The following is a 27,468-nucleotide window of genomic DNA, read 5'->3' on the forward strand; positions in this document are numbered from 1 at the left end:
ATAACACACAAATAACATCCAAGTTGTGAAAAAAGCAAACAGGATCATTTTTAGACTTGCCATATTGTATGAGTCTTTGTCCAGATACCAGCTCTTCCTAGAGGATTGCTCTCATCATCTGTGGATTCCCTCTCATCGTCAGCCTGTATACTGAACTGCCGTACAGCCTGGTACACAGTCATGTTATATGGTAGCAAATGTTCTCCAATGTAAAACTGCAGCCTGTGTCTTACATTTCCTGAATTTAAGAACTGAGCAGCCTGAAGGAGGGAGAGAGAGAGAAAAGAAAAAAAAAAAAAAAAAAGCCAAAATCCACTTATGTTATAGGCCCTGAACTTTATACAACACAACAAGGTGGGAATAATACCTTACCAGAGACTCATCTATTTCCTCATCAGAGCCATCATCATCGCTGTCTTCATCATCTTCTCTCACTCTTCCATACCCTAGAGATTCAAGAAGGTTGTTAATCAAATTATTTTGGTGGCACAGAAAAGTCTATATATTGCTTAAGTAAATACGATCTTAAGAGAAAAATGTGTGCATTATACTTTGATTTACAAAAGTAGAAATGTCTAAGAAAGTGCTAAAAATGAAATGTCACTTCTACAACATTCCAACAAGATTAAGGCAAACAAACAGCCCCTACAAAGTTTAACATTTCTTCATACTAACTATAAATGGCAGGAGCAAATTCCTCCTAAGCTTTTAACAAACAAAGCAACAATCACAGATGATGCATATATCCCTTAATCTTAACTGCTTTAAGTACACATGTTCACAAATAATATATATATATATATGTATATGTATGGAAAGTACCTCTAACTACTAAATATCTCTCGATAGCTTGTACCAAAGCCAAGGGGTCAATCTTGACAGGCCCACCCTTCCACTGTTTCACATTTGCACAGTCTGGATGTCTTTGTAACTGGCATTTTAACTGGTGTGTGTTGAAAAACTTTAAAGCCTGTGATCCTCTGTTGAGAGAAAAGCTCAAGATAATTTATGAAAAAAAGTTATTCTATTATTTTCAAGATCAATACAATAATTCAAATACAAGTACTTATACAAATTATATTTTAATTAGACATAAATTAACCAATTTCTTATTGCATATGTAAATAAGTACAGTGAACACGTCAGGTTACTTGGTATAAAAGACACTGGGACACTACGCAGTTATAAAAATTGATGAAATCATGTCATTTGTGAGAACATGGATGAACTTGAGGGTACTGTGTCATACAAGAAGGTAAGACAAAGACAAATAACATGATCTTATCTGCATGATAAAGAAATAAGGCAAAGGAACAAACAATTCTTACACATACTAGATTAGTGGTTGTCAGAACACCACAAGGTGAAATAGATGAAGAAGGCCAACTGTTTTGGTGATGAGCATGATGTAGTGTACATAGGTGATGAATTATGTTAGACATCGAAAAGTACATGTGATGAAACAATGCTATCTAAATAAAAATATTAAGACAAACTGTTCATGAATGCATATGAAAATATTAAATCAGTAGCCTGGGAAGTAGCACAGTACAGTGTTGGACTCTCAATCATAAGGTTCCAGGGTTTGATCGCCAGCATCACATGTCAAGAGTGATGGCTCTGATTCTCTCTCCCTCAAGAAATAAATCTTAACAGAATATAAATAAGCCAATAGCTGTTGCCTTTTTCATATACAAAGATTTCAAGTACAAAAGTACTTTAAAAAATATTGAAATTTACTTATATTCTTTTAAATGAAGTTACGTCGGCTTAAACCTAGTATTGATAGTTAATCAGCTTAAACCTAGTAATGATAGTTCATCAACTGCTTCTGAAATAAGATTCCAAATAACATGCAAACAAAGAAATAAGAAGACACCATGATATTGATACATACACCTCTAAACCATATACATTTTATACAAGAAAGCTTCATGATTTTCTCAGTCTTAGTTGAAAATGTCTTTCTTTCAATAAAGCTTTCACTCTACTACAATTATCAAAATTGTACACCGAGTATGCAGTCTATTCCAAAGTAAGCCAAGGAAAAAGGCAGAACAAAGCGATCACTTTATCAAAGAGAGCAAATTTTAATTCAACCAAGTTTTTAGATGTTTTAAAATGTTAAGATTGTATATTTAATACCAAACTAATTTCTGTATTTCTACACTACACACATTAAAAACAAATTCTGTATTGTTGAAAAAGTTTTATTAAGCAGTAAAAACAGTAAAACTTAAAAACATTCATTTCAACTATCAAAATAAGTTGGGAGTCGGGCGGTAGCGCAGTGGGTTAAGCACAGGTGGCGCAAAGCTCAAGGACCGGCGTAAGGATCCGGGTTCCAGCCTCCGGCTCCCCACCTGCAGGGGAGTGGCTTCACAGGCGGTGAAGCAGGTCTGTAGGTGTCTATCTTTCTCTCCCCCCTATCTTCCCCTCCCCTCTCCATTTCTCTCTGTCCTATCCAATAACAACCACATCAATAACAACAACAATAATAACTACAACAACAATAAAAAAAAGACAAGGGCAACAAAAGGGAAAATAAATAAAATTTAAAAAAAAATCTTTTTAAAATAAGTTATAGCCACTTAGAATATATATGAAGTCACATTACTGCAAATATTTAATATGTATGCAAGACGTTATAAAATTTATGTGTAGTATATAGTGAGAAATATTATTAATTTAAGAAAAATCAAACCTACTAAGGCTGTCAACACAGTTATGAGCTTATATATATTTTTAATAACAGTATGTTAAAGGTGATATAATTTAATAAGAGAAAACATTTGATTCACTCTTTAGAGTACCCAATTTCATGAACTAGATAAACACCTTACCAGATCTCTTGCCACTTTACCACAACAAAATTACACATCACGTCCAATGGCAAGAGCACAACCAGGCAATGATCCTTACCTGCCGCCTGTCCCATTTCCACTGGGAAAGTCATGCACTTTGACTGGAAATTGTTCCATCTGGCTAAGGCAGTTGTTCATCTTGTGAACTAGTGCTAACAAAGGTGCATGACCCACTGGTTCTACTCTTCCAATGGGCTCTTCTCCAGGAAGCTAAAGTTATAAATAAACAAATAGTTAGGCTGTCTAAAATGTAGTAGGTAACTTTACAAAGGAAAAATCATTCACGTCTTTTTATCTTACTGACAAATTCAGATGCTTTCCCCAGTGAATATAAAGTGAATATATACACTTTATATATAAGCCTACAAATTAATCCCATATGCCCTAAGTGTGAAAAGTTTGAAATCAACTCATTTGATGACAAAAACCCAAGTTAGAGAGCCATGGGACTATTTGTGTCCCTTATTCAGTAGGATTCTTTCTTTTTCTCTGAAGTAAGTTTTTACTGTGCATGTGGTGTTCTTTTAAATCTACTCAGGATTTTAGAGGTAAGGAAGGTACTACAGGGCTGGGGAAATAATAGCTCAGCCTGTTAGGAGTGCTAACTTGTATGCCTGAGACCCTAGAGGTCCCAGGTTTGATCCCAGGCACTACCTTAAGTCAGAGCTAAGCTGTGCTCTGGTCCTCCCTGATTTTCTCCTTTTCATAATAAAGAAATCATAAATAAATAAATAAATAAATAAGAAGGTATTACACACCTTTTGTAAGCTATAAAGCCCTAAGGAGTTTCACTTTAGAAAGTACATGCTTACACATAATCAAATGTAGGTGGGGTATATACATGCTACAGTTGATAATGTTACATCTAGCCCAGTCTCTAATAAAGATCAGTTGTTTTGGGGGCTGGGTGATAGTGCAGTGGGTTAAGGGCACATGGCATGAAGTGCAAGGACCGGTGTTAAGGATCCCAGTTCAAGCCCCTGGCTCCCTACCTGCAGGGGAGTTGTTTCACAGGTGGTGAAGCAGGTCTGCAGGTGTCTTTCTCTCCCTCCCTCTCGATTTCTCTCTGTGCTAACCAGCAACAACAGCAATGGCAACAATAAAGGGGGGGGGGCAACAACAATGGGAAAGGTCTTCAGGAGCAGTGGATTTATAGTGTAGGCACTGAACTCCAGCAATAACCCTGGATGGGCGGAGGAATATCAACTGTCTTAGGTGGTCTGACAAGTTAGTAGAGTGGTCTGGGAGGTGGTACAGCTGGAAGAACACCCAAATTACAAGCATGAATTCTGTCCCCAGACTACACATGCCAAAGTAATACTCTAGGTTCTTTCTTTCTCTTCCAACTCTTATTAACAAGCAAACAGTAGTCTGCCAGCATTGAAAAGGCATGAAGAAATAGTCACAAACACATAGGAAAGTTCTCTTTGGCCTGATTACAGATGATCCAGAAAGAAACTTCCCTAGATACCTTCTCTTAAACTGCTGTAAACAAATGACATGGTGTCAAGTGCATATTGTCCAATGAAGATGGTTACTTTCTTGCTGTCACTCACTGATGGAGAGACACTGGCTTTTATTGCGATCCACATTAAGAATGGTAAATAAGCCCCCCTGGATGACCGTGGTAACATGTATGTTTTTACAAACAAAAAGCTCTTTCTACTCTCTCTTAGATCTGTTAAGCTATAATCAAGATATTCCAATCTTAGAAAACTGTTATGGGTTTGTCAAACTATTGGCTGATATATATACTACATATAATGAAATCATGAAATTCAACTGTTTATAGGCAAGTAGTTTGAATCTTTAGATCTTGAGCAAGACTTAGGATTAGCACACACACAGGCCATGTTTTTATAAGAGGCATAACATCATTTGATAACTTACTGGAGAAGAAAAAAACACATGAAGGAATCTCTTTAATCTGATCTCTCTGCTGACTGCATCCTTTTCACTTTTAGATGTCAAATAAAGTAACAGTTGCTTCACAAATCCACTATGCTGAATCTCAAATGATGAAACATCTGACTCTGAGACTATGCTACGGATTTCTACAAGGCACTCAGCTCCACCATCCACCTGTAAGAGAGTTGGAAACACAATTTCTATATTGCTTTACACAATTCCCATTACAACAAAAGGCATGAAAACAGATTTTCACTTTTAAAAGAAGGTGCAATCTATGTTGATAGTTCCCTTAGACACACACATTCACAAAATGCAGTAAGACCAGAAAGTGTGGCTTTAAATTAGTTGTTTTAAAATCTTTAAACAAACCAAACAATTTCTCAAAGACAAGTCCTTTTCAATTTGCTCAAAGTGCATCAGAAGATAAAGACTAAACACCAAATGAAATAGAAAAGGCTTAATATCATGCTGGAAAGTGAGTCCCACCCTAGAGGTTCCCCCTAGAATAGGGGGAAATTTGGGCTTTATAGAGGAAGTGGGAGGTTCCTGCTGCCTTAGGGTTTAAGAAAGCAATAGATGTGGTTCTCTCTCTCCTTTCTTTCTCATCATTAAATAATAAAAAAAAAAATCTTTAAAAAAAAGGAAAAAAAGAAACCAAATAAATAATATTTAAAAACAAAAACAAAAAAAATCTCTCATGCTTCGAGGAAGCAATTACAGAAGCCAGACCTTCCACCTTCTGCATCCCACAATGATCTTGGATCCATACTCCCAGAGGGTTAAAGAATACAAAAGCTAACAGTGGAAGGGATGGTGTACAGAGGTCTGGTAGACAGAACTGTGCAAAGCTGTACCCCTCTTATCCTATGGTTTTGTCAATGTTTCCTTTTTATAAATAAAAAATTTAAAAAAAGGCTTATTAAAATTCTGTTGTTTCTAATTATTATCAGGCCAGAGGTACAGAATGTAGTTGAAGGTTTAAACAGGAGACATGAGAGAAAACTCTTAAGTCTCTTCATTAGTCAATAAATAGGGTATATGGAGTGGGGGGTATATAACATAATGGTTATGCAAAGAGATTCTCGTGCCTCAAGTTCCGAAGTCCCAGGTTCAATCCCCCATACCACCTTAAGCCAGAGCTGAGCAGTGCTCTGCTATGTGTGTCTGTGTGTGCGTGTGCATGTGCATGTGCATGTGGTGGGAGGGAGGGAGTTTGGGGGGGGGGAGGGTGTATGAAAGTCAAAGATGAGACTTCTAGTACATCTAGAAGTGATGAGCCATAGTAGTCCTAACAGACGAGTTAGAGAAATGTCAGTGCTAAAGATCTGGTTCAAAAGTTGATCTACAGCATTCCAGGTGACATGGTAGAGGAAGTATTGTGCCTGCAAGCACTAGGTCCCAAGTTTGATTCCAGATGGCACATATGTCAAAATGATACTCAGATTTTCCCTCTCTAGTCATTAATGGCTTTTTTGTTTCTAAATTGGGGGGGGGGTGTTCTCTTTATGGTAGCTAAGCCTGGGGAAAGCTAACGATGAAAGAGATGCCAAAGGAGACTGGCAGGATGCACCAACGCTGTACCTGGAGGTTGAGTTGTTCAGTTGCAGCACAAAGTCTCTGAAGGACATTCAGGGCAGGGTTGCTTCCATCCATGTTTTCAGAACTGAAGTAGCGCTCTACAAATTGATGTGCCTGTTCCTTAATCCAACCTTTAATCTTTTCTCTGAAACAAAAAAGGGAGAAGATATTAAAATTTCAACTATAACTTGTGACCAAAAGCAGTAGTTGCTATACTTTAAATTAATCCTTTTGGTTTCTACTTGTATAAAACTTCAGGTTTCACATTAAGTTTCGTCTTGAAAATGTGACAAAATAATTATGAGAAATATACAAGAAAATACATTTCAAGAGAGAAATGAAGAGTAAACAGAATATACTAACTTCTTGAGACTCTATAACCTAACAGTTCCCCCATCATGTTCAAATAAAACCAATTTCATAGCATTAGGCTGAATTACAAACACATCTGTATTAAGAGGTACCTGGAGATCTGATAGAAAGCATTACAGGGATGAGCCATGCATAACCTTTCCATCCCAAATGTAAACAACTGCCATTATGACATAGCATTAAATTTTCTTATTTGCAAAGTAGGTAATGTATGTTTTTGAAGTTTTAAGGGAATAGTTTTTTAGAGCCCTACCCTACCTTGATATGAAATAGTTTAGACCTAAGTAACTAGAAAAGGGGATAAAATGATTCCTGTTCTAAAACCCTCATTCCACTGTAATGGGTAAAGAAAGCAAATGATTTAATAGAGTAATGCAGGCTGGGCAAGCAGTGGTGTACCTAGTTGAGTACACATGCACAAGAATTCAGGTTCAAACCCACCAGTTTCCCAGCTCCACAAGGTAGTGAGGCAGTGCTGCAGGTGTCTCTGTCTCTCTTTTTCCCTATTTCTTCTCCCCCTTTTAATTTTCCTTTGTCCTACCAAATAAAAAGTGTACAGACCTTAAATAAAAAATAAAACAAAATAAGAGAACTTAGGATGAACCCTTAAGCAAAAAAAAAAAAAAAAAGTGGTCTGGGAGGTGGCGCAGTGGATAAAGCATCGGGCTTTCAAGCATGAGGCCCTGAGTTCAATCCCCAGCAGCACATGTACCAGAGTGATGTCTGGTTGTTTCTCTCTCTCTCCTCATATCTAATAAATAAAATCTTTAATAACAAACAAACGAACAAAAACCTACTTCACTTTAACTGTGCCATGTCTCAGCACAAAAGTTAGAAAACATTGCTGCAACATTTTAATTAGTGAGTATTCAATTCCAATTTTGTGCTTATCATGTATCACAAAGCAGATACAGGTAGAGGAAAGTTGAAAAATAGCTTGTTGTCCAGTTATATTACAGTACTAAACATCAAGTGTACAGCTTATACAATGATCAGATTGACTGATACAGTATCTTTCTAATCTGAAGATAAGACAATAAAGAACTATTCTACTTTACCTATTATTGGATATGGTGTCTTTTGAGGCAGCCCTGGCAAGACCACTAACTCCTGCAGTTCTTGCTGGTTCGATATTGTTGCTATTGGACTGTGCACTTAATCTTCCCCATGTTTTTGGATTCAAACTTGCCAGGAAAGAGGATTTAGGTGACTGAGTAGTGGTAGGGCTTTTAGCTGAAAGGAAATGACAGTTTAATCACTTTAGCATAGTTGACAGAAACCAGTGAATTTTTAAAAGATATGCATTTTTAATTGATTATCAGAAGAAGACAGAACATGGGGCATTCACGAAACTCAATTGCATTTCAATGCCCTTAGCTGTCTCAGTGCAGTGCTTTATATTTGTAGCTGTTTTTCATTTTTCCCTTTACTCTCCCCCACCCCCCACTTTCAGTAAAGGAGTCACCTTGATTGTCTACTTTGTCATCATCTCTTGGAGGTGAATACTTTGGCCTTCGTGGCCCTCGCTTTGGCAATCTTTTTCTCTTGAGAACATCACTCAATCGACTATCACATGGAAAGAGAAGGGGTCAGTTGAGCAATTACTACAATTATCATCACTCAACAAGACTACAATTATCATCACTCAAAAAATTCTAGCAGTAATGGCAGAAACACTGTGTTAGAAAACATAGCTATGACAAGGTATTTTTTAATTTAGTGAGTATTCAATGCTAAAGACATCAGTCATGTACTATGGGAACAGACACAGAAAATAGTTGAAAAATAATTAGTTGCTTAACTCTGCTGAGCCATTAAAAGATCAAACCAACTAGAATATCTGAATCATCATATGTTAAACACGACTACAAAATAAGGGCAGAGGGCTAGCATAATGGATATGTAGAAGACTCTCATGCCTGAGACACCAAAAGTAATAAATTCAGTTCCCTATACTACCATAACTAGTGCTATAGTTTAAAAAAAGAAACTATTATATAGTACAGAGAAGTTATTAAGAAAACTATATATTGCAAAGACTAAATAATTAGAGTGTGATTAATAATAATAAACAAATGTGAGACTGAATCGGTTTCCCCTTATTTAAAAAAAGTGATAGCGGGAGCTGGGCGGTAGCGCAGCGGGTTAAGCGCACATGGCGCAAAGCGCAAGGATTGGCTAAGGATCCCGGTTTGAGCCCTCAGCTCCCCACCTGCATGGGAGTCACTTCGAAAGTGGTGAAGCAGGTCTGCAAGTGCTTATCTTTCTCTCCTCTTCTCTGTCTTCCCCTCCTCTCGATTTCTCTTTCCTACCCAACAACAACAACAACAGCTGTAACAATTACAAGGGCAACAAAAATGGGGAAAGATAGCCTCCTCCAGGAGTAGTGGATTTGTAGTGCAGGCACTGAGCCCCAGCAATAATCCTAGAGGCAAAAATAAATAAATAAATAAATAATCCCCCCAAAATATTTTTTAAAAAAGTGATAGCGATTTTTCATTAGAAACCACATTTGAAGGGAATAGAACAATTTAAATTAATAAAGTTAAATAGAAAACTCTAACTTAGACGACAAGTAAACTGTACACAGCATTGAGTATTAATGCTCTTTCTAAACTGCTTATGGTAAAATAGTCAAAATAATTTCAAGGTGTTTTGCAACAGAAAGAAACATCAGTTCTACAGTGATAATTAAAAAGAAAAAACATTAGATTATCTATAGGCAAAGTCTGCAAGCTTCACTGTAAATAACCTGTTTTGAATCCAAACAGGTAAAAATACAACATTAGCTTCACTATTCTATCACTGGGGCTTGGTGCCCGCACTATAAATCCACTGCTCCTGGTGGCCATTTATTCCACTTTGTTGTTGTTTGTTAGTTGTTGGATAAGACAGAGAGAAATTGGGGGGGGGGGGAGACACCAGCAGACCTGCTTCACCACTTGTGAAGTGACCCTCTGCAGGTGGAGAGCAAGGGGATCGAACAAGGATCCTTACTCTGGTCCTTGTGCTTCACACCATATGCGCTTTATCTGGTGTGCCAGAGCCCAGAACCCCCTAGAGTCACTATTCTTAGCAACACTAGACACAGTTTAAAGTAACAAAGCTACAAAGGATAGAAAAAAATGAGAAGGGGACAGACAGTGATGCACCTGGTTAAGCCCCTTGCCCCCATCAGCGGGGAGAAATCTTCATGAGTGTTGAAGTAGGCTGCAGGTATCTCTTTCCCAATGTATCTCCCCCCTTCCCTTCTTAATTTCTCATGGTCTCTATCCAATAATATATTTTAAAAAAATTTAATGAAAAAAATGTTCTGATTCAGGAGGTCTGTGTCTCAAATTAAAATTGAGAAAACTCTAGAAAAAAAAATCAAGTATTCCAGTATTTATTATGTCTAATGAAAACATATTGATATGTTCAAATATGTTTGATAATCAGAAAACTAAACAAATGTAACTGAATCATTTCCTCCCATTTAAAAACAGTGGTAGCAACTTTTCACTAAAAACCCCATTTGAAGGGAATGAAACCATTCAAAACAAAGTATTTTAAGAGAATGAATCTTTCCTCTGGTCTGTACATTGCTAGAGCCTGCTGCACAAACGCTGAACTGATTTGAGCCATCTTATATTTCATGGAGTACTTGTGATGACTCAGTCTATAAAACCTGTAAAACCCTGCAATCATTTTAGGGAGTAAAGAAGGCAAAGCTGAGAGGGAAAATAGCAAACCAATCCAACTGGAGAATGGGGAGGGTGGAGGGTCTTGGTATCCTCAGAATTAATCTGTTTGAATGAGAAACATGACATGATCATTACCTAACCTCAGTGACTCCCTAAAACTAATGGTCATGCTGCCCCAAGTGCCAGACTTATCAACACATCTTTATTAATTAGAGTAGAAAACTGCCACCAGATGGCAGCAAAGCAGCCAGCCCTCAGTTGACTAGCTAGCTAGGTTTCACAGGATAATACCTCCCTGTACTTTGGAAGCTTAAAAGTTGGGCTCCAGCCATTGTGTTACTATGATTTGTCAACATCTACTTTTCAGCTTTAAAAAGAATTATACTGAATATATTGTCACTTACAGACTTGAATGGTTCACTGACCCCTAAACAGATATAAGTTTTCTAACATCAAAGGAAATTTTTTGTTAATACTTCAAGAAAGCACAATGAAACTAGTAGTGTTCTCAACAGTAAAGTATAACTAAGCTGTGAAAAATAGTAGAAATTGAGAATTTTTCTTCAAGAATTCTCACTTGACTAAAAGTTCTCACTGGGCAATTAAAGATAGATGGGAAACTAGATACCCCTCCCTTTTATTCAAGCTCACTGGGACTTCAGTACTCTGGGTCAACATTTTTAGATAAGAGGACAGAGACAGAATGAGAGATAGAAAGATACAATAGCAGTGAAGCTTTCCTCTAGCATAGTGAAGGCCAGACTCGAACCTGGGCTTCAGATATGACAAAGCAGGCACTCTATCCAGATGAGTTATCTTGTTGAAACTTTTTTATACTTTTTCAAAAAAAAATTTATTGATTTATTACTGGATAGAGACAGAGAGATTGAGAGAGGGAGGGAGAGACAGAGAGACACCTGCAGCTCTGCTTCATCACTCGTGAAGATTTCCCCCTGCAGGTGAGGACCAGGGGTTTAAACCTGAGTCCTTGTGCACTGTAATGTGTGCACTTCACAAGGTACACTACTGCCTAGCCCCTTCCTTTTATACTCTAAAACTTCTAATTTTTAATTATCTTCATTGTATCAATACCAGACTATTTCAAAATTCAAACATATCCAGCAATGCAATAAATCATAAGCCATGGGATCAGAAATAGGATTAAAATTCTAAATTTGGAAAAAGTACAAGACACTAAAAAGTCACTTAACATCTCAGATTTAATTCTCCTGCAGTGTCAATGGATGTACTGTCTATGGGTCTTAACATGCCCCACACAGATCTCCAGGAAATGTTTGTTTTCTCCTCATAACATTAAGCATCGAATGAAATACAAAGAGACAAAATACACACTCTGGAATTGGAACAGGATTTTCAGTCTCAGTTAAAGACACTGAACACAGAGTCATTGTGAAAACTCCTACTTACCCTTGAGGGCTCAGATCTAAAGAATCGTCTCTGCTGTGCTGCAAGCTGGGGGATCCCAAGTCAGCAGAAGCATTACTGGCAGCGGTGGCAGCACTGCTAACTGATGTTGTGGATCCCAAGGATCCTGACCCATTAGTACATGCCTTTGGTGGACTTGTCAACACAGACTCTGATTCTGCTAAATGTTTCACTTGATGCATTACACCTTTATAGTAAATGAGAGTCAATAGAATAAATTGTAATCAGGACTGCCAATGTTGTCATTACAAAATCCCTACATGCTAACAATTATTAGGTAAGACTAGAAAAGTGGCTAGCAAAAGACAAAGAAAAAAAAAATTAAGTGTTTTTTCAAACTTTGCCCATTCAGAAAGAGCAGAAAAGCTCAGAAATTAAAGTTCGAAATTAAAGAACGATACTTATACACTATCTTCTAATATTCAAAACCAGACCATATGCAATTTAATTGGGACACAGGTCCTTCTGGAAATTAAAAAATATCTGTTTTATAAAAAAAACAATCAATTACTGAAACACAAGTGCCTAAAATAAGGCCATAGGTGAGAAAAATGGACATAGGGCCATTACTGGCTAGAAGGAAAGTTACATTTTTTGAAACATGATTTACTTTATGAGAAAAGAGTTCTGCTGAATGAATAGAGAAATATTTCAGAATCTAAAGATAAGAAAGTTTTAAGAGTAAGTGAAGTTTAATCAGGAACCTGAAATAGTGAACCTATTCACATGCAAAGCAACAGAACTATTCTAGGTACTTCTATAAATTTTACAATACAGCCAGTAAAATAGGAAGGGGTGCTGCTTCGCCCTGAGTGACCAAGGTCAGAAGTCTGTCCCCCACCCATCACGGAATCCTAGGATTCCCTATAGACATGATGGGTATAGACCTCTAATAGATCCCTCTCTCCATTGTCATTGGTCATATCCATCAGGTGTTAAAAAATAGTGATTTCACCATTTTCAGCCCATCCTGGATACAGCTTGAAGAAATCATGTTAAGTGAAGTAAGTCACAAACAGAAGGATGAATATGGGATGATCTCATTCACAGTCAGAAGTTGAAATACAAGATCAGAAGAGAAAACACTAAGCAGAACTGGAGTTGGTGTATTGCACCAAAGTAAAAGACTCGGGTGGGGGTGGGAGTGTTTCAGCTCCTGGAACATGATGGCAGAGGACCTAGTGGAGACTATAGTTATGTGGAAAAATGAGAAATGTTATGCATGTACAAACTATTATACTTACTGGTAAAACATTAATCCCTCATTAAAAAAAAAGAAAAAAGGTACAAGGTCAATTGCAGACCGAACACTATTCTAAACTCTGAACCATGCAATTATAGCCACAATGGGATATAAAATTACATCTTAAATTTTACAAAGTTCAGGTTTACCACTGGTGTTTACTGGGTAAGAAAGTGACTTCTGACTTGCTGAGCAATCTTTTTTGTGGACCCCAAGTTTCATGAATTCAATGTTAGTGCTCTAGGATGCTCTTTCATTCAGATGGAGAGATACCACAGTACCAGTTTCCCCAGTGTCATAATACCTCCCATGTGGTGTTGGGGCTCATGCCTGCAGTCCAGTGTATGAAAGGGTAGGTACAATGCCCACTGGCTCTAAGAGCAATCTTTATGACTAACCAGCTGGTTCTACATTATCAATTCAAAAGTTTGCTTCTGACCTTGAAACACTCTAGGCAGTAAAACTTAACTATGTATTCACCCACTGAGTGAATTTTATACAACATAGGTTAATGCATTTATAAAGCCGTGCACAATGAGGATGCAGATGACTTTACAAAAGGTAAGTTTAAATTTTTTTCTACAGATTAAAATACTACTGAAATACTGCTTACACTAACATCATGAATGATAAATGATGTTACCTTCTCTTCTGAAGTAAACGCTAAAAATATCAGGTAACTTTTGCATCAAGATTTCTGCCATCTGAAGTGCTCCAACTACTATCTTCAGGTCTTGGCTTGATAGCATGGAAGCAATGTGACTAGAAAAGAAAGTATTTGTATGTAAAACATTTGTCTAGATATGGTTATCAATTCTTGGCCAAACTAATTTAAATCTGTGAGTAAAACACTAGCTGTGAAACCAGTTCATTAAAATATTATTTATGTTGTATAGAGATGGAGATAAATTGAGAGGGAAGAAAGGATGATAGAGGTCTGCAGAGAAACATATGTAGCACTGCTTCACCACTTATAAAGCTTCCCTTATGCGGGTGGGGGTTGGGGGTCCCTACACTTGGATGACTGTGCACTGTAATGTTGCTCTCAGTCAGGCGCACCACCACATAGCCCCTATAATTTTGTTATCAAAGATGTGTGTGTATGTGTGTGAAATCAAAGGGCTCTAGATGCACCAGTGTTCCTCTATCTATTTTCTGAAATTATTTGCTGACTTGAGTTACCAATAGCGTTTTCACTGCTTTCATGAACACACCTCGAGACAGCATGATTTTTGAGGACATCCTTCAGAAGTTCTGCATCCGCAAAATAAATTATCCTAAGAATTGCTCTAAGGCACTTATGTCTGACCGCAGGTCCTGCTGAGGAACTATACACTTCATAAAGAACACCAAATAATGTCTTAATAAAAGACTTAGCCAGTTCCGGATCCTCTTTCATAAGCTGTGCTCGAGCATCATCCTTCTTTAACTCTGCATATCCACCTGGCATTAAAGAAAAAATCTTAAGTTAGTTTTGATAAACTATATATAGTAAAGCACTCAAGCCAATGTAATTATTTTAAAATGTGATCAAATTTCTTTGATTATGTAGCAAGCTGACATCTGTATGTAATCAACCAATTGAGCCAGCTGGAAAAGCAGTGACCATTTCGTCCAGCAGAGGAAAGCAAGATCTCTTGTATGGTTACCTTCTACTTTACTTATTCAATAAGAAGTAGGAGGCTATCTGTTTTAAGCAGATAGGGGTAAGAAGTAAAGTTTAAGAGGGAGTCGGGCGGTAGTGTAGTGGGTTAAGCGCACGTGGCGCAAAGCGCAAGGGCCAGCGTAAGGATCCCAGTTCAAGCCCCCGGCTCCCCACCTGCAGGAGAGTTGCTTTACAAGCGGTGAAGCAGGTCTGCTGATGTCTATCTTTCTCCCCCCCCCCTTTGTCTTTCCCTCCTCTCTCCATTTCTCTGTCCTACCCAACAATGATGACGTCAATAACTACAACAATAAAACAAGGGCAACAAAAGGGAATAAATATTTTTTAAAAATTTAAAATAAAAAAAAAAAGAAATAAAGTTTAAGAAATAAGCAATGAGTATTTAGCAAGAATGTTATGGGAGCCAGGCTATGGTGCAGCTAGTTCAGTGGACATTATTATGTGTGAGGACTCGAGTTAGAGCCTCTGTTCTTCACTTGCAGGGGGGACACTTCACAAGAAGTGAACCAGGCCTGTAGGTGTGATTCTTTGTCTCCTCCTGTTTAACTCCCAACCCCACCCCTCCAATTCTGTCCTATCAAAGAAAACAGAATTAAAAAACAAAAAGGACTGGTGTATTTGTAATACTGGCATCATGACCTAGTGAAAACCCTGGTGGAAACAGAAATATAAAAGAAAACAAAAACAAGGAAAATACAGAGTTATGTGAAAAAGCAAGATAACTGTTGTTGTTTGGAATAAAGTTTAAGGGAAGCTTAATTGATGAAACCAAGCTTTAGATCAGAGGTTGATCCACAGGCCCAAAACACCCCGACTAAATCCCTAAGGAAACAGACAAGTGTCAGAAACTTAAAAAGAAAATTATCATCTAGCAGTCCTCCACTAACTAAAGAGCATATTGGTAGCCAAGTAGAAAATAAAAACCTGGAGAAAACTGGGACAGTGCGTGTGGATGCACCTGAAGTTAAGACTAGGAATAGTGCTAGATTATGGGTCAGCTCTGACTGGAGTCCAGAATATAGAAAATTAAGAAAAACTATGAGAGAAGACTTCATTAAGCAATATTAGCTCATTGGTCAGTTAAAGCACATGATGAGCAAAACAAAGGAAGAAATGACTAGCATGCAACTATCTTAAGCTTAACAAGGGCATCCAACGCAATCACTGGAGATATCATTCTCACAATACATTGTCTTATCTCAAAAAGGTACTTACTAGTGTTAGTATTGGCTAAGGGATTAGGTTTTCTCTGAATGGCACGTGCTGTTCCTGTGTCCTCATTGATTTGCTGCATAGAATTAAAATCAATAGTATAAACTCGTCCCAGAGTGGACAAGCTTATCTCATCCTCACCGACCTGATGGGCTGCCTGAGAGTAAAGAGAGAGAAGTCTTGAATATAAACATGGAGAAATTTCCTTACTTAAGACACAGTGGGGACCCTCTATGAAGTCTCTCTTGCATATTTACTTCACCAGTGGTCAAGTACCAAAATATGGAACACAGAGTGAATATGATGTTACTCATTCATTCAGTTTGATGATCAATAGATCATTTTTACTCAAGACAAAAATATACTGACTTAACAGGTACCCTGAGACAAATATAGGCAAAATCCTGATGAAAACCCAAATCATGTAGTATCATTAATTGACATGGAGACACCATTTCTATTAAGACATTGCTGACAGAAAGAAAATGTAATTCACAAATCTTGGTATCTAGTTCCCAAGTTAAAAGGTTATTATTCACATTATGGATTCTTAGCATTCCATCAAAATCTTCTTTTAAATAAATCAGTTCTATTAAATTGTCTTTAGGTAAACAACAGACTCTATATAAGTTGAGATGACATTAGCTAGATAGAAAATGACATAAATGGAAAAATCTAAGAGAGCTGAGTAATACACAGAATACATCTGAAATGAGACAATTTCATATACATTATTTCCTAAAGTGTTAGATAGCAAAATAAATAAATAAATAAAAGGTGGCCGAATGTTCACTCTTCTAAGAGCCTGACCTACAGAATGTCTAGGTTGACTGAAAAAGGAACTCTTAGGAATAGCAGTGAACATGCAGATAAGGATAAAATGTTAAAAGAAGAATGTCAGAGAGACCATGATTTGTTTATAGACTGAGGCTAACTGCATAAAAGTATAATCTGTTAAGTTCCTGATTAAAGCTGACTCAATACAGATATATTCATTTGAAGTTTTCATTTTAAAGGCAAAAGTTTAAGAACATTCCAGAAAATTCATTTTAGAAAGAAAGTGAAAAGACATCTTTATAAAGACTAATATTGGGTTGGCAGAAAAGTCATGACACATTTTTCTATGACTTTTCTGATAACCCAATATATGTGGTGCTGGGGGATAGGTTACTCAACAGAGTGCATACTACCATGTGAAAGGACTACCACTACATGGGAGCACCATGAAAAGAGGAAGTTTCACAAGTGGTGGAACACTGCTGTGTTATTCCCCCTTCTCTGACTCTCACCCTGTTTCAATAAAGGGGTTGGGGGGAGGCAGGGAAAGGAAGGTCATGTAGGTGTGAAACTAGAGACTGGCAGCAAAAAAATAAATTGGGTTGTATTTCTGATAGTCTTAAATAAAACACTCAAATATCAGAAGTTAAAATTAGGGAGTTGGGCAGTAGCACAGCGAGTTAAGTGCACGTGGCACGAAGCTCAAGGACCAGCATAAGGAACCGGGTTCAAGCCCCCAGCTCTCCACCTGCAGGGGAGTCGCTTCATAAGCGGTGAAGCAGGTCTGCAGGTGTCTTTCTCTCCCCCTTTCTCCATTTCTCTGTCCTATCTAATAAGGACGACACCAATAACAACAGCAATAACTACAATAAAAAAGGGCAACAAAAGGGAAAATAAATAAATATTAAAGAAAAGAAAAAATCTAAGAGTTAAAATTAGAAAATACTTTGACAAGCAATCGAATACATTCAAGGCATTACTCTAACTTGAGCATTTTATATATTTCAGTGAATACTTCCAAACACTTCTAAAACTCAGGCAAATTATTTTCTTAACTGAAAAGATTTTCACAATTTCTATATAAATTTCAAGTAGAAGAATGGAAGTAAGGAGTAGGAGTAAATTGCATAATGGTTAACACAAAGAGACTCTTGTGCCTGAGGCTCCAAAGTCCCAGGTTCAATCCTCTGACACCACCATACGCAAGAGCTGAGCAGTGCTCTGGTTAAAAATAATTTAAAAAATAAGATAAAATAAAAATTAAAAAATGGAAGAACCACAAAATCTTTGCAGAAAATCACTTAAAGATGTGGGTATAGTTCTCTCCTTTGTATTGTCCATGCTTTCTCCAATTTGCTGAGTCTCCGAGAGCCAGAGTTGGTTTATACTGTGTTTTCACTGGTTGCATTCCATCTATACCACTAATTTTATTCCCCTAATGTCTGTGAGCCTGCTTATGAATCTTTCACCTAAAGCTACATTGTGTTTATGTTTTTTTTTTGTCTGAAAGCAGCTCCTTTACATATATAAATTTTAACTTTCATGAGATTCCTTTTGCATTAGAAACAGAAGGGACATCTAGAAACATGGAGCCTATCTCCTTCGAATGTTTCCTTTCAGAAATGAGGAAACTATGGAACAAAGAATTTAAGTTACGTGCTCCAAGTCAATCAGGTAGTAAGCAGCAGAAGCAGGACTAGAACACATGATGTTTTCTGACCTGAACAGAAATGAGGACCTTGTTCTCAGGAGACAAAATGAGAGAATCTTGAGTTAATTCAAAATTGAGCACATTGAAGGACACATACCCACCTCCCACTCCATCCCAAAACCCACTCTCCACCAAAACAGAATTACTTGAATGGTACAATGAAACTACTACCTCAATGATCCGGCTATCAATCCTGTTATAGGGATGCCAAAGGCCCCGATCGTCACGCCACTGCCATATTGCACCATCAGTGTTCTGTGCATTCCCCTTCTTCAGCATGGTATCAACTGCAAAAATGCCTTCTTTTGGTAAGCATGGCATGAGTTCACTAAAAAGAAAAAGTGCAATGTATTAATTGGCTTCTTTATTTAAAAAAACAAAAAACAAAAAACACGTCTCCAAAGTTAGACCACCCCCACCACCTTATATAAACTGGTCTTTATCACCCATCTTTACCAAATTAAAGATGTCAGTTCATATAGTTCTTGAGGACTTCGTGGAACAAGATCAACCTGTTCCTGACAACTTCCATTGGAAGCACCACACAGGAGGAAGTGAAGTGTCTCTGCAATATCTATAAAAGCAGCAGCAAGAAGCACAAGTCTATGAAACTCACATCATCTAATTTAAAAGGCAATCACTCCTTAGGCAGGAAACCAGGATTATTCCCCTTTATTTTATTCTTTGCTCCTTTTTCTACTGCCACGATTATCACTAGGACTTGGTGGCAGCACTGTGCACCCACTGCCCATGGAAAACACCACCCCCCCAACATTGTATTTGTTTTTAGTAGATAAAGACGAAATGAAAGGAGAGGGGAAGAGGAGAGACACCTGCCACACTGTTTCTTTCACCAGTTATGAAGCTTCCAAGTTGCAGGTAGGAAGCTGGCAGGGGTTTGAACTGGGGTCGCTGTGCATGGTAACGTGAGTTCAAACCAGGTATGACACTGCCTAGCTCCTAAATTATTTTCTGATACAACACAGTACCGCAATTATCTCTTTAATTAAAAAGATAATTAAAAACTCTCTATAATAAGTTTCCATTCCCAGAAATCAAAATCAAACTGAGCGCAGGAAACACTGAACCTTATGTAACCACCTAAATAGCTAAAATCTGAATACAGGACTGGGTCTTTGTTGACTGTGCTGAGTTTATGTAAAAAAAAAAAATATATATATATATATATATATACACACACACACACAAACACACAAACACGAAGAATGTCCTAAAATGTTTAGCTAGTGATTTAATTTGTTACAGGAAGTGTCCATTATTCATTGGGCAGAAAGTATAGTTATCTTGTCTTATAGAAATTTCACAAAATGGTAAGATTGGTTACTTTTATTTTGTGAAAAAGTAGTTTAACCAACTTAATCAACAACAATCACATATCGTTCAAATTCTGTGAGTTTAGAGAAAAGAGAATGACAAGGAGAAAAACCAAGAAAGTTCCAGTTTCCTTCATAATATAGTTGTAGCCAAGGAGGTAGTGCAGAAGTTAATACACTGGACCTCTTATGTGAGTCTCTATATTATCACATATACCAGAGTGATACTCTAGTTTTCTCTCAATTCTTTTTCTTAAAAAAAAAAAAAAAAAGCAAAAACTAGTAGTTTTAATGCCTCCAAATGATGCATGTGTGGCAAATGACCAGGAATACACAGAATTAAAAATGGTACTTATGGAATGCTGTGTCAAAAGTACTAAATGATGATTTACATCTGAACTTTCAGAACCTCAGGAAATGTTGAACTAGGTAAAATTCGAAGAGCTCTCCAGTATTTTAACCGACTATATTGAAGAGTTGGCTCATTTACATATCTGTCAAGCAGAGAACTGTTATTTGCATCAGATAAATAGCATTCTCTGAAATACTGAGTATGAAGATGACTCAGTGTTTTAAGAAGAATCATTTTGATAAATCATGTCAGCAACATTCTTCTAATATTATTAATAATATTATTCTAATAATAATAATTATTATTATTATAATTATTATTAGAATAATTATTATTCTAATATTATTCTAATAATATTCCCATGCTGATAGGCTAATTCACAAAATGGGCAACTATATGTTAAAACTGTGATTTAGTCTCTAAATTATATAGTACTTTTTTTTTTTTTGAGGCACTAGGACTCAAGGCTATTTGGTCAGTGAATACCATTGTTGACTTGCAAGGTTAGCATCCTCAGAGAATGGCAGTGTAAAACCACCCACAATTAGAGGTATTCCATACAAAGTGGGCAACATATTTCTGGCAAAAACCATGTCATAAACATCATTTACTGTCTCCTGGTATTAATTTGTAAAAACTAAATGCTAAATATGGGCCACAGATCAAATCAATGGGATTTATAGTTAATAATATTTATATACTTTTCCCATATTTAGGGCTACTCTCTTCCCTGACCCAGCTTTCTAGTCCTTCTCCTGAGACAATAACCTGTGTTCACCTGCATATAACATCAGGCAGAGGGAAAAACTAGTTAAGTCATGGGTCCTTTGGAATATACCTAAAATAGACCTACTAGCTCATTGCAAAATGAAGACCCCAAATTTTCATCTGCAATATTCTTGCCTTTAGGTTCATGATTAGTCAACAACTTGTTTGGCTTTATATCTTAACTCTTTTTCAGCCACCAGGTTCCAGATGCTAAAATGATGCCAGCCAGACCTCCCTGGGCAGACGACCCCACCAATGTGTCCTGAAGTCCCCCTTCCCTAAAGCCCTGCCCTACTAGAGAAAGAGAATAACAGGCTAGGAGTACGGATCGACTTGTCAATGCCCATGTTCAGCAGGAAGTCAGACCTTGGAAATCGGGCAGTAATGCAGCGGCTTAAGTGCAAGTGGCGCAAAGTGCAAGGTCTGGTGTGAGGATCCCAGTTCAAGCCCCCAGATCCCCACCTGCAGGGGAGTTGCTTCACAGGCAGTAAAGCAGGTCTGCAAGGTGTCTTTCTCTCCCCCCCCCCCCCCCCGTCTTCCTCTCCTCTCTCCATTTCTCTCTGTCCTATCCAACAACGATGACATCAATAACAACCACAACTACAATGACAAAACAACAAGGGAATAAATATTTAAAAAAAGGAAGAAGTCAGACCTTCTACCTTCCACACCCTAAAATGATCCTCAGTCCATACTCCCAGAGGGATAAATAGCAAAGGAATCAAGGGAGGGGACTGGGTATGGAGCTCTGGGGGTGGGCATTGTGTGGAAATGTACCCCTTATCCTATAGTTTCGCCAATTATTTCCATCTTATAAATAAAACTTTTAAAAAACAACTAAAATTTAAGAGAATGGTTAACTGCAATAGTAGTGTAATAAAACATTTCTTGCTTGGTAGGGGAGGCACAGAAATTAAGTAGCAAAGATCAAAGTAAATTATCTGTATAATTAAGTGCCAAGTTCTTCAGGAGGAAAAATTTTCTGGAACGAGATAAACTGTTCAAAAATCTAACATGGAAGGAAGAACCACCTGTAAGTGGAAGACAGTAGTCAGAGGTAACACAAAGCTGAGAATTATATGAACACAGGACCATCACAAAACTGGTATTGTGTACAAAGCAATAAATTTAGGTTTTTGGACCAAGACTCATCAAGGGTAAAAATTTTAAAATAGTATAGACCTTAAAAATTACAAGAAAGTAGTAACACACTGTTTCAACACAAATTCATTATATTTTAATATTTTGGTTGTCTTATTTTCAGCATTAATATTTAATCTCTTCTATTTAGCTTATCATGAGCTATGGAAATGAGGTGGTGGTGAAGGGAAGAATCATGTTTCCTGCTTAAAGATAACAAAATAGTACTTACTTTGCTTCATAAGTTGAACAGCTAATGTTGGACAGTTAGAACACATCAGAGAAAACATGCGAACTACCATTATAAACATCCCAGAACTTAAGATTGGTGGAGTCACTACCAATAGCTGTTGAACATTTGTAAGCAGATCTTTGGAGGCAACCTGCTGGAGCAGATTCTATAAAAAATTAAAAAAAAAATTGTGATTCAGCAATTTATAAATGTCACGAAAGTGACACTGAAGGCTAAATGCTTACCTCCTCATGTTGGAAGTTATCCACAAGACGTGCAAAACAAAGGCAAGTGCTTTCCACTGACTTTTTGTCCTGGATTTTTTTTTTTTAAACAAAAACAACAAAAAAAAAAAACCAGAATAGAGTTCATTAATATTTTCCACTGTTACACCTTACTACTGTTTTTCCCAATACCAAATTCTTCCAAGGCTAGCTTATAGACATATGTGACCTTTCAAAACAAAAGTAAACTGCACTGGTGTATTAGAGCCCATTCTCCACTATTAATATCCCAGCAGGTAAATGTAATTTTTGTGTTTCTTATTGCTAACACTTAAGCTAAAAATATAGTTAACATCTCACCCTTCTAGAGTAAAAGCCCTAGCAGAAATGTTTAAAGCACATATACATTAGAAAGTCAAAACAGTTACATGTCCCAGTTTGAAGCAGAAGTTTAATATTGTGAAAAACTAAACACAGATTTGCTACACTCACTATAAAAACAATACAGACCAAATAAGTGTGGTCACACTGTACACACACACACACAAAGAAAAAAAGTCCCAAAACTTAGTATTTTTGATAGTGTTTTTTACTAACTGATAAATAGGCTTAGATTTAAAACCTCAATCTATTTCTTCAAAAATAAGAACAAGGCTGAATTATAAAAGTTCTATAACTTTGTTGCTACTTAAGTATCTATACTGTTTCATTTAACTTCTCTAATTGTCATGCCTTATTTCCAAAATAAGGGGCTAGAATCATAGCTACCCACTAGAAAACATATCTTTAGTACTCAACTACTTTAAATTACTCATTGAAGCTTGAAAAAATAATCTGTACTGTTAATAGCAATCTTAAACTAAACGAGTTGTAAGTATGCAAATATAAATACATATAATACCTATAAATATAAAACTTATTATACTTCTGTATAGTAACGAGGAGTCACTTGCTATCTGTCCTCTACTACTTCATCAGAACATTCTGCTCCTTATACTACATACAAGGTTCACAGATTCTGATTATCTATTTTCAACCTAAGGTACATTTTTCACAGCTATTTGGATAGACTCGAATCTCTTCTGACCCTGATTCATATCCTCTCAGAAGAGGTGATATTTCCACATTGATATTTGGACTACATCAAAGTAAACACTGTTTGCTTAAAGAATAAATTAATTCTGGGGGTAGGTGGTGGCACACCTAGTTAAGCACACGTTACAATGCACAAAGACCTGGGTTCGAGCCCCACCTGCAGGGAGAAAGCTTTGCAAGTGGTGAAGCAGTGTTGCAAGTGTCTCTCTTACTCTCTATCGCCCCTTCCCTCTTGATTTCTGACCGCCTCTATCCAATAAATAAATAAAGTCAAAATAGTTACAGATATCAAATACAGTTCTCTTGGGTAAGTGTATCAAGATTTTGGGAAACAAGTTAATAAAGTATGTGATTGGGTAACAATAAAAAAAATGGGTCAGAATATATATATATATATATAAAATGTTTTTGCCTCCACAGTTAATGCTGTGGCTCAGTGCTTGCACTATGAATCCACTGCTCCTGGAGGCTATTTTTTTCCTTTTGTTGCCCTTGTTTATCACTGTTATTGTTGGTATTATTGTTGTTGGATAGGACAGACAGAAATTGAAAAAGGAGAAGACAGAGAGGAAGAAAGACACCTGCAGACCTGCTTCACCACCTGCAAAGCTGCAGGTGGGGAGCTGTGGGCTTGAACCTGGATCCTTACGTTGGTTCTTGCACTTTGAGCCATGTGTGCTTAACCCGCTGGTCCCCCAGGTCAGAATATTTTAAATGTAAATACCCAGTTGGAAAATTTAAGATGTTAGTTGAAACTGGCAAAAACAAATTTTAAAAAGCCACATACACTTACTAACAATGTTCTGTGATATATAAAATAGGCTCTATATTTTACCTGATGAGTTAGCCTTTGGGTAAGCAATGGGAGGGAATCAGCCACAAAATGGAATTCATCTGGTGTGATACTCTGGCAGCAATTTGCTGCAATCGCCAGTGCATTTCTTTGGGCATTTATGCTGAAGAACTCTAGATATAGTAAGCAGTCTGCCAAACCACCCTAAAAATATAGAAAACTGTTAAGATAAAGAGATAACCTTTTTATCAGAAATCTGAAAAGCAAAAGCCCACTAAAGGGTTCATCTCACCACATTGGAAGGCCTAAATGTGTCACACATACAGAGACTGCACCCTAGGAGCTAGTGGCTCTAAATTTCAACTTTAAAGATATTATTTTCCTACAGAAGTGACTTACCGCCTGTAGAATGGCTTTGCTGTGTCTACGGGATAACATTTCCAGGGCAGTCAGTGCTTGCTCTGCCACATCAATACACTGAATCACTTGCAGCTAGAAACAGGTAAGATCAGGTAACTTAGGTTATCAACAAATTGTTTTTGGGGTGCTTCTCTGGTACATGAACAGTGTTTTCTCTGATTTTTATCATCTTTAACATTAAAACACCCTAGGAAAAACGTAACTTATGAACGTAAATTATCACACAAAGCCAAAAGTTACCCTCTAGCTAATTAGTTGTTTTTAGGACAGAGAAAAATGCTTTATATGAGAATAAACTAATAAGCACAGTTATATTTTACTTTATATTGTTCAATTTTAAACAAATGGATTGCTTAACATGACATATTTTAACATCAGGCTATAAACTTTATACCATATTCCAAGATTCTAAGATAAAGCAAACTATTTTAGCATAAAAAAGGAGGCACCTCAAGACCAAAATTACAAACTGCAACAGATCAAATGCAAAAACTTCTATTCTCCAGACTTACTTTATGACCTTTAACAAGGCATTTTGTTTATCTCAGCCTTCTTTTAATAAAAAGCTATCAACCTCATAAGACTGTTTTCTATAACATTATCTAAAATAGCTTTTAAATTCTTCTCTGAAAGGCCAGTATTAAATAATTGCAACACTGGTTTGATTTAATATTTTATTAGCATCTGCTTTTAAGATACCAGTCTGCCCAATAAATATTTTTCTGGAATCAAGGGTATGAATGCACACATTACCATGTACAGGAACCAAAATTTGAGCCCCCAAGCCTCACCTACAGGAGGGAAGCTTCATGAGTGGGGAAGAACGTCTGCAGATGACTATTTCTCTCCCTTTCTACTTCACCCTTCCTTTATCTCGATTTCCCTGTTATGTCAACTAAAAACAGATGCTGCCAAGAGCAGTGGAAGTGTAGTGTCAGCACCAAGCTAGTGATAACCATGTGGCAATTAAAACAAAGAAACAAAAATAAAACCCTTATTTCTGTCAGTGTAGCCTTGTAATTTGATGTATGCTACTTTAAGGATCAAGAAGAACCAGCATATCAACAATTTTACTGTAAATCATTAACCCTCCCATAAAAAAAAAAAAAATCAAGAAGTCAAGGTGGCTTTTCAATGCTATTTTTTTTAATTGTGGATTAGTGGTTTATAGTAAATAAAGTGATAAATACATGTGTCAATTTTCAGTAAATACGTTTACACCCCCAGCCTAGGTCCTCATCCATTATTATGCACCTCCACTCCTAATACCAGTCCGGGTCTTTAGTGCAATACACTAGAAGTCAAGAATTCTTCTTGGTGGTTCACTTTCTAACAAAGTCCCAAAAGCTATATAGACCAGGTTCTGTGAGAAAGAGCATATGTTCACACGTATCCATAAACAAGTGCAAAATATATACCTGAAAGCAGAAGTACACTAGAGTTTGCAGTGAGTACCCTCCTAACGCTTCCTTTCCACTATTCCAACCTTTGGGTTCATGATTGCTCAACAATTTGTTTGGCTTTGTATGTTAACTCTCTTTTCAGCCACCAGGTTCCAGATGCCATCAGGATACCGGCCAGGCTTCCCTCCAACTGAAGACCCCACCAATGTGTCCTGGAGCTCAGCTTCCCCAGAGACCCACCCTACTAGGGAAAGAGAGAGGCAGACTGGGAGTATGGACCGACCAGTCAACGTCCATGTTCAGCCGGGAAGCAATTACAGAAGGCAGACCTTCTACCTTCTGCAACCCACAACAACCCTGGGTCCGTGCTCCCAGAGGGATAGAGAATGGGAAAGCTATCAGGGGAGGGGATGGGATATGGACTGGGTGGCGGGAATTGTGTGGAGTTGTACCCCTCCTACCCTATAGTTTTATTAATTTATCCTTTCTTAAATAAAAAATGAATTAAAAAAATTCACTAGATTTTCCTATATGTACTTTTGAATGAGTCAGACACAAGTCGAATTACCTTCTCTAAAAAGACAGGAATTGCATCTACTACTACAGCAGATGATCGAGGAAGTGCTTCCATCATGTATGTTAAGGCTCGGCAGGCATGGTTCATCTAGAAAAGATAACAGTTTTATTTTAAAAGAAAATTTAAATTTGAACTTGGGAGTTATTATAAAACTATAGACATACTTACAATATCAAAATTATGCTCCATTTGCAATAACGTTATCTGTTAAAAAAAAAAAAAAAGATTAACAGTATTCTGAGAAGTCCATGTCCAGTGAAGAATCAATTACAGAACCCAGAACTTCCATAAACAAATTTGGTCCAGTAGGAGCAGCAGTTGCAGCAATCTATATAATCTTATGGGGATGAGTCTGCCAGGAAAGGGGAGAAGAAAAGCCCAGAAAGAATCATTTCTTTCTCTATTTCATGTGAAATGGGAAGTAGTATTTTTTTTTCCTCCAGGGTTATTGCTAGGCTCAGTGCCTGCACCATGAATCCATCGATCCTGGAGGCCATTTTTCCCCCTTTTGTTGCCCTTGTTGTTGTAGCCTCGTTGTGGTTATTATTATTTGCCATTGTTGATGCTATTCGTTGTTGGCTAGGACAGAGAGAAATGAAGAGAGATGGGGAAGACAGAGAGGGGGAGAGAAAGACAGACACCTGCAGACCTGCTTCACCGCCTGTGAAGC

At 37.3% G+C, this 27,468-nt stretch overlaps 1 protein-coding gene across 15 annotated transcripts in view; it reads right to left on the reverse strand.

Annotated features, from left to right (window-relative positions):
- TRIP12 (thyroid hormone receptor interactor 12) overlaps nt 1-27,468 on the reverse strand; it is a 129,374-nt gene that overhangs the window by 24,771 nt on the left and 77,135 nt on the right. For 6 of the 15 annotated variants that reach the window (XM_060193736.1, XM_060193737.1, XM_060193738.1 and 3 more), the window contains 20 exons: nt 26,967-27,002; nt 26,790-26,885; nt 24,798-24,890; nt 24,441-24,602; nt 22,532-22,600; nt 22,287-22,452; nt 18,917-19,034; nt 18,629-18,788; nt 15,976-16,129; nt 14,312-14,540; nt 13,741-13,859; nt 11,837-12,041; nt 8,191-8,291; nt 7,784-7,958; nt 6,357-6,498; nt 4,755-4,946; nt 2,923-3,074; nt 823-995; nt 373-446; nt 61-260 (listed from right to left, as the gene is read on the reverse strand). In XM_060193736.1, the coding sequence (XP_060049719.1) occupies nt 61-260; nt 373-446; nt 823-995; nt 2,923-3,074; nt 4,755-4,946; nt 6,357-6,498; nt 7,784-7,958; nt 8,191-8,291; nt 11,837-12,041; nt 13,741-13,859; nt 14,312-14,540; nt 15,976-16,129; nt 18,629-18,788; nt 18,917-19,034; nt 22,287-22,452; nt 22,532-22,600; nt 24,441-24,602; nt 24,798-24,890; nt 26,790-26,885; nt 26,967-27,002 (2,816 nt within the window). The remainder of the gene's footprint in view (nt 1-60; nt 261-372; nt 447-822; nt 996-2,922; nt 3,075-4,754; nt 4,947-6,356; nt 6,499-7,783; nt 7,959-8,190; nt 8,292-11,836; nt 12,042-13,740; nt 13,860-14,311; nt 14,541-15,975; nt 16,130-18,628; nt 18,789-18,916; nt 19,035-22,286; nt 22,453-22,531; nt 22,601-24,440; nt 24,603-24,797; nt 24,891-26,789; nt 26,886-26,966; nt 27,003-27,468) is intronic. The other 9 variants (XM_060193751.1, XM_060193744.1, XM_060193747.1 and 6 more) reach the window with 6 other exon arrangements.

The sequence above is a fragment of the Erinaceus europaeus genome, chromosome 7 (assembly GCF_950295315.1).
Source record: "Erinaceus europaeus chromosome 7, mEriEur2.1, whole genome shotgun sequence".
Classification (NCBI taxonomy): Eukaryota; Metazoa; Chordata; class Mammalia; order Eulipotyphla; family Erinaceidae; genus Erinaceus; species Erinaceus europaeus.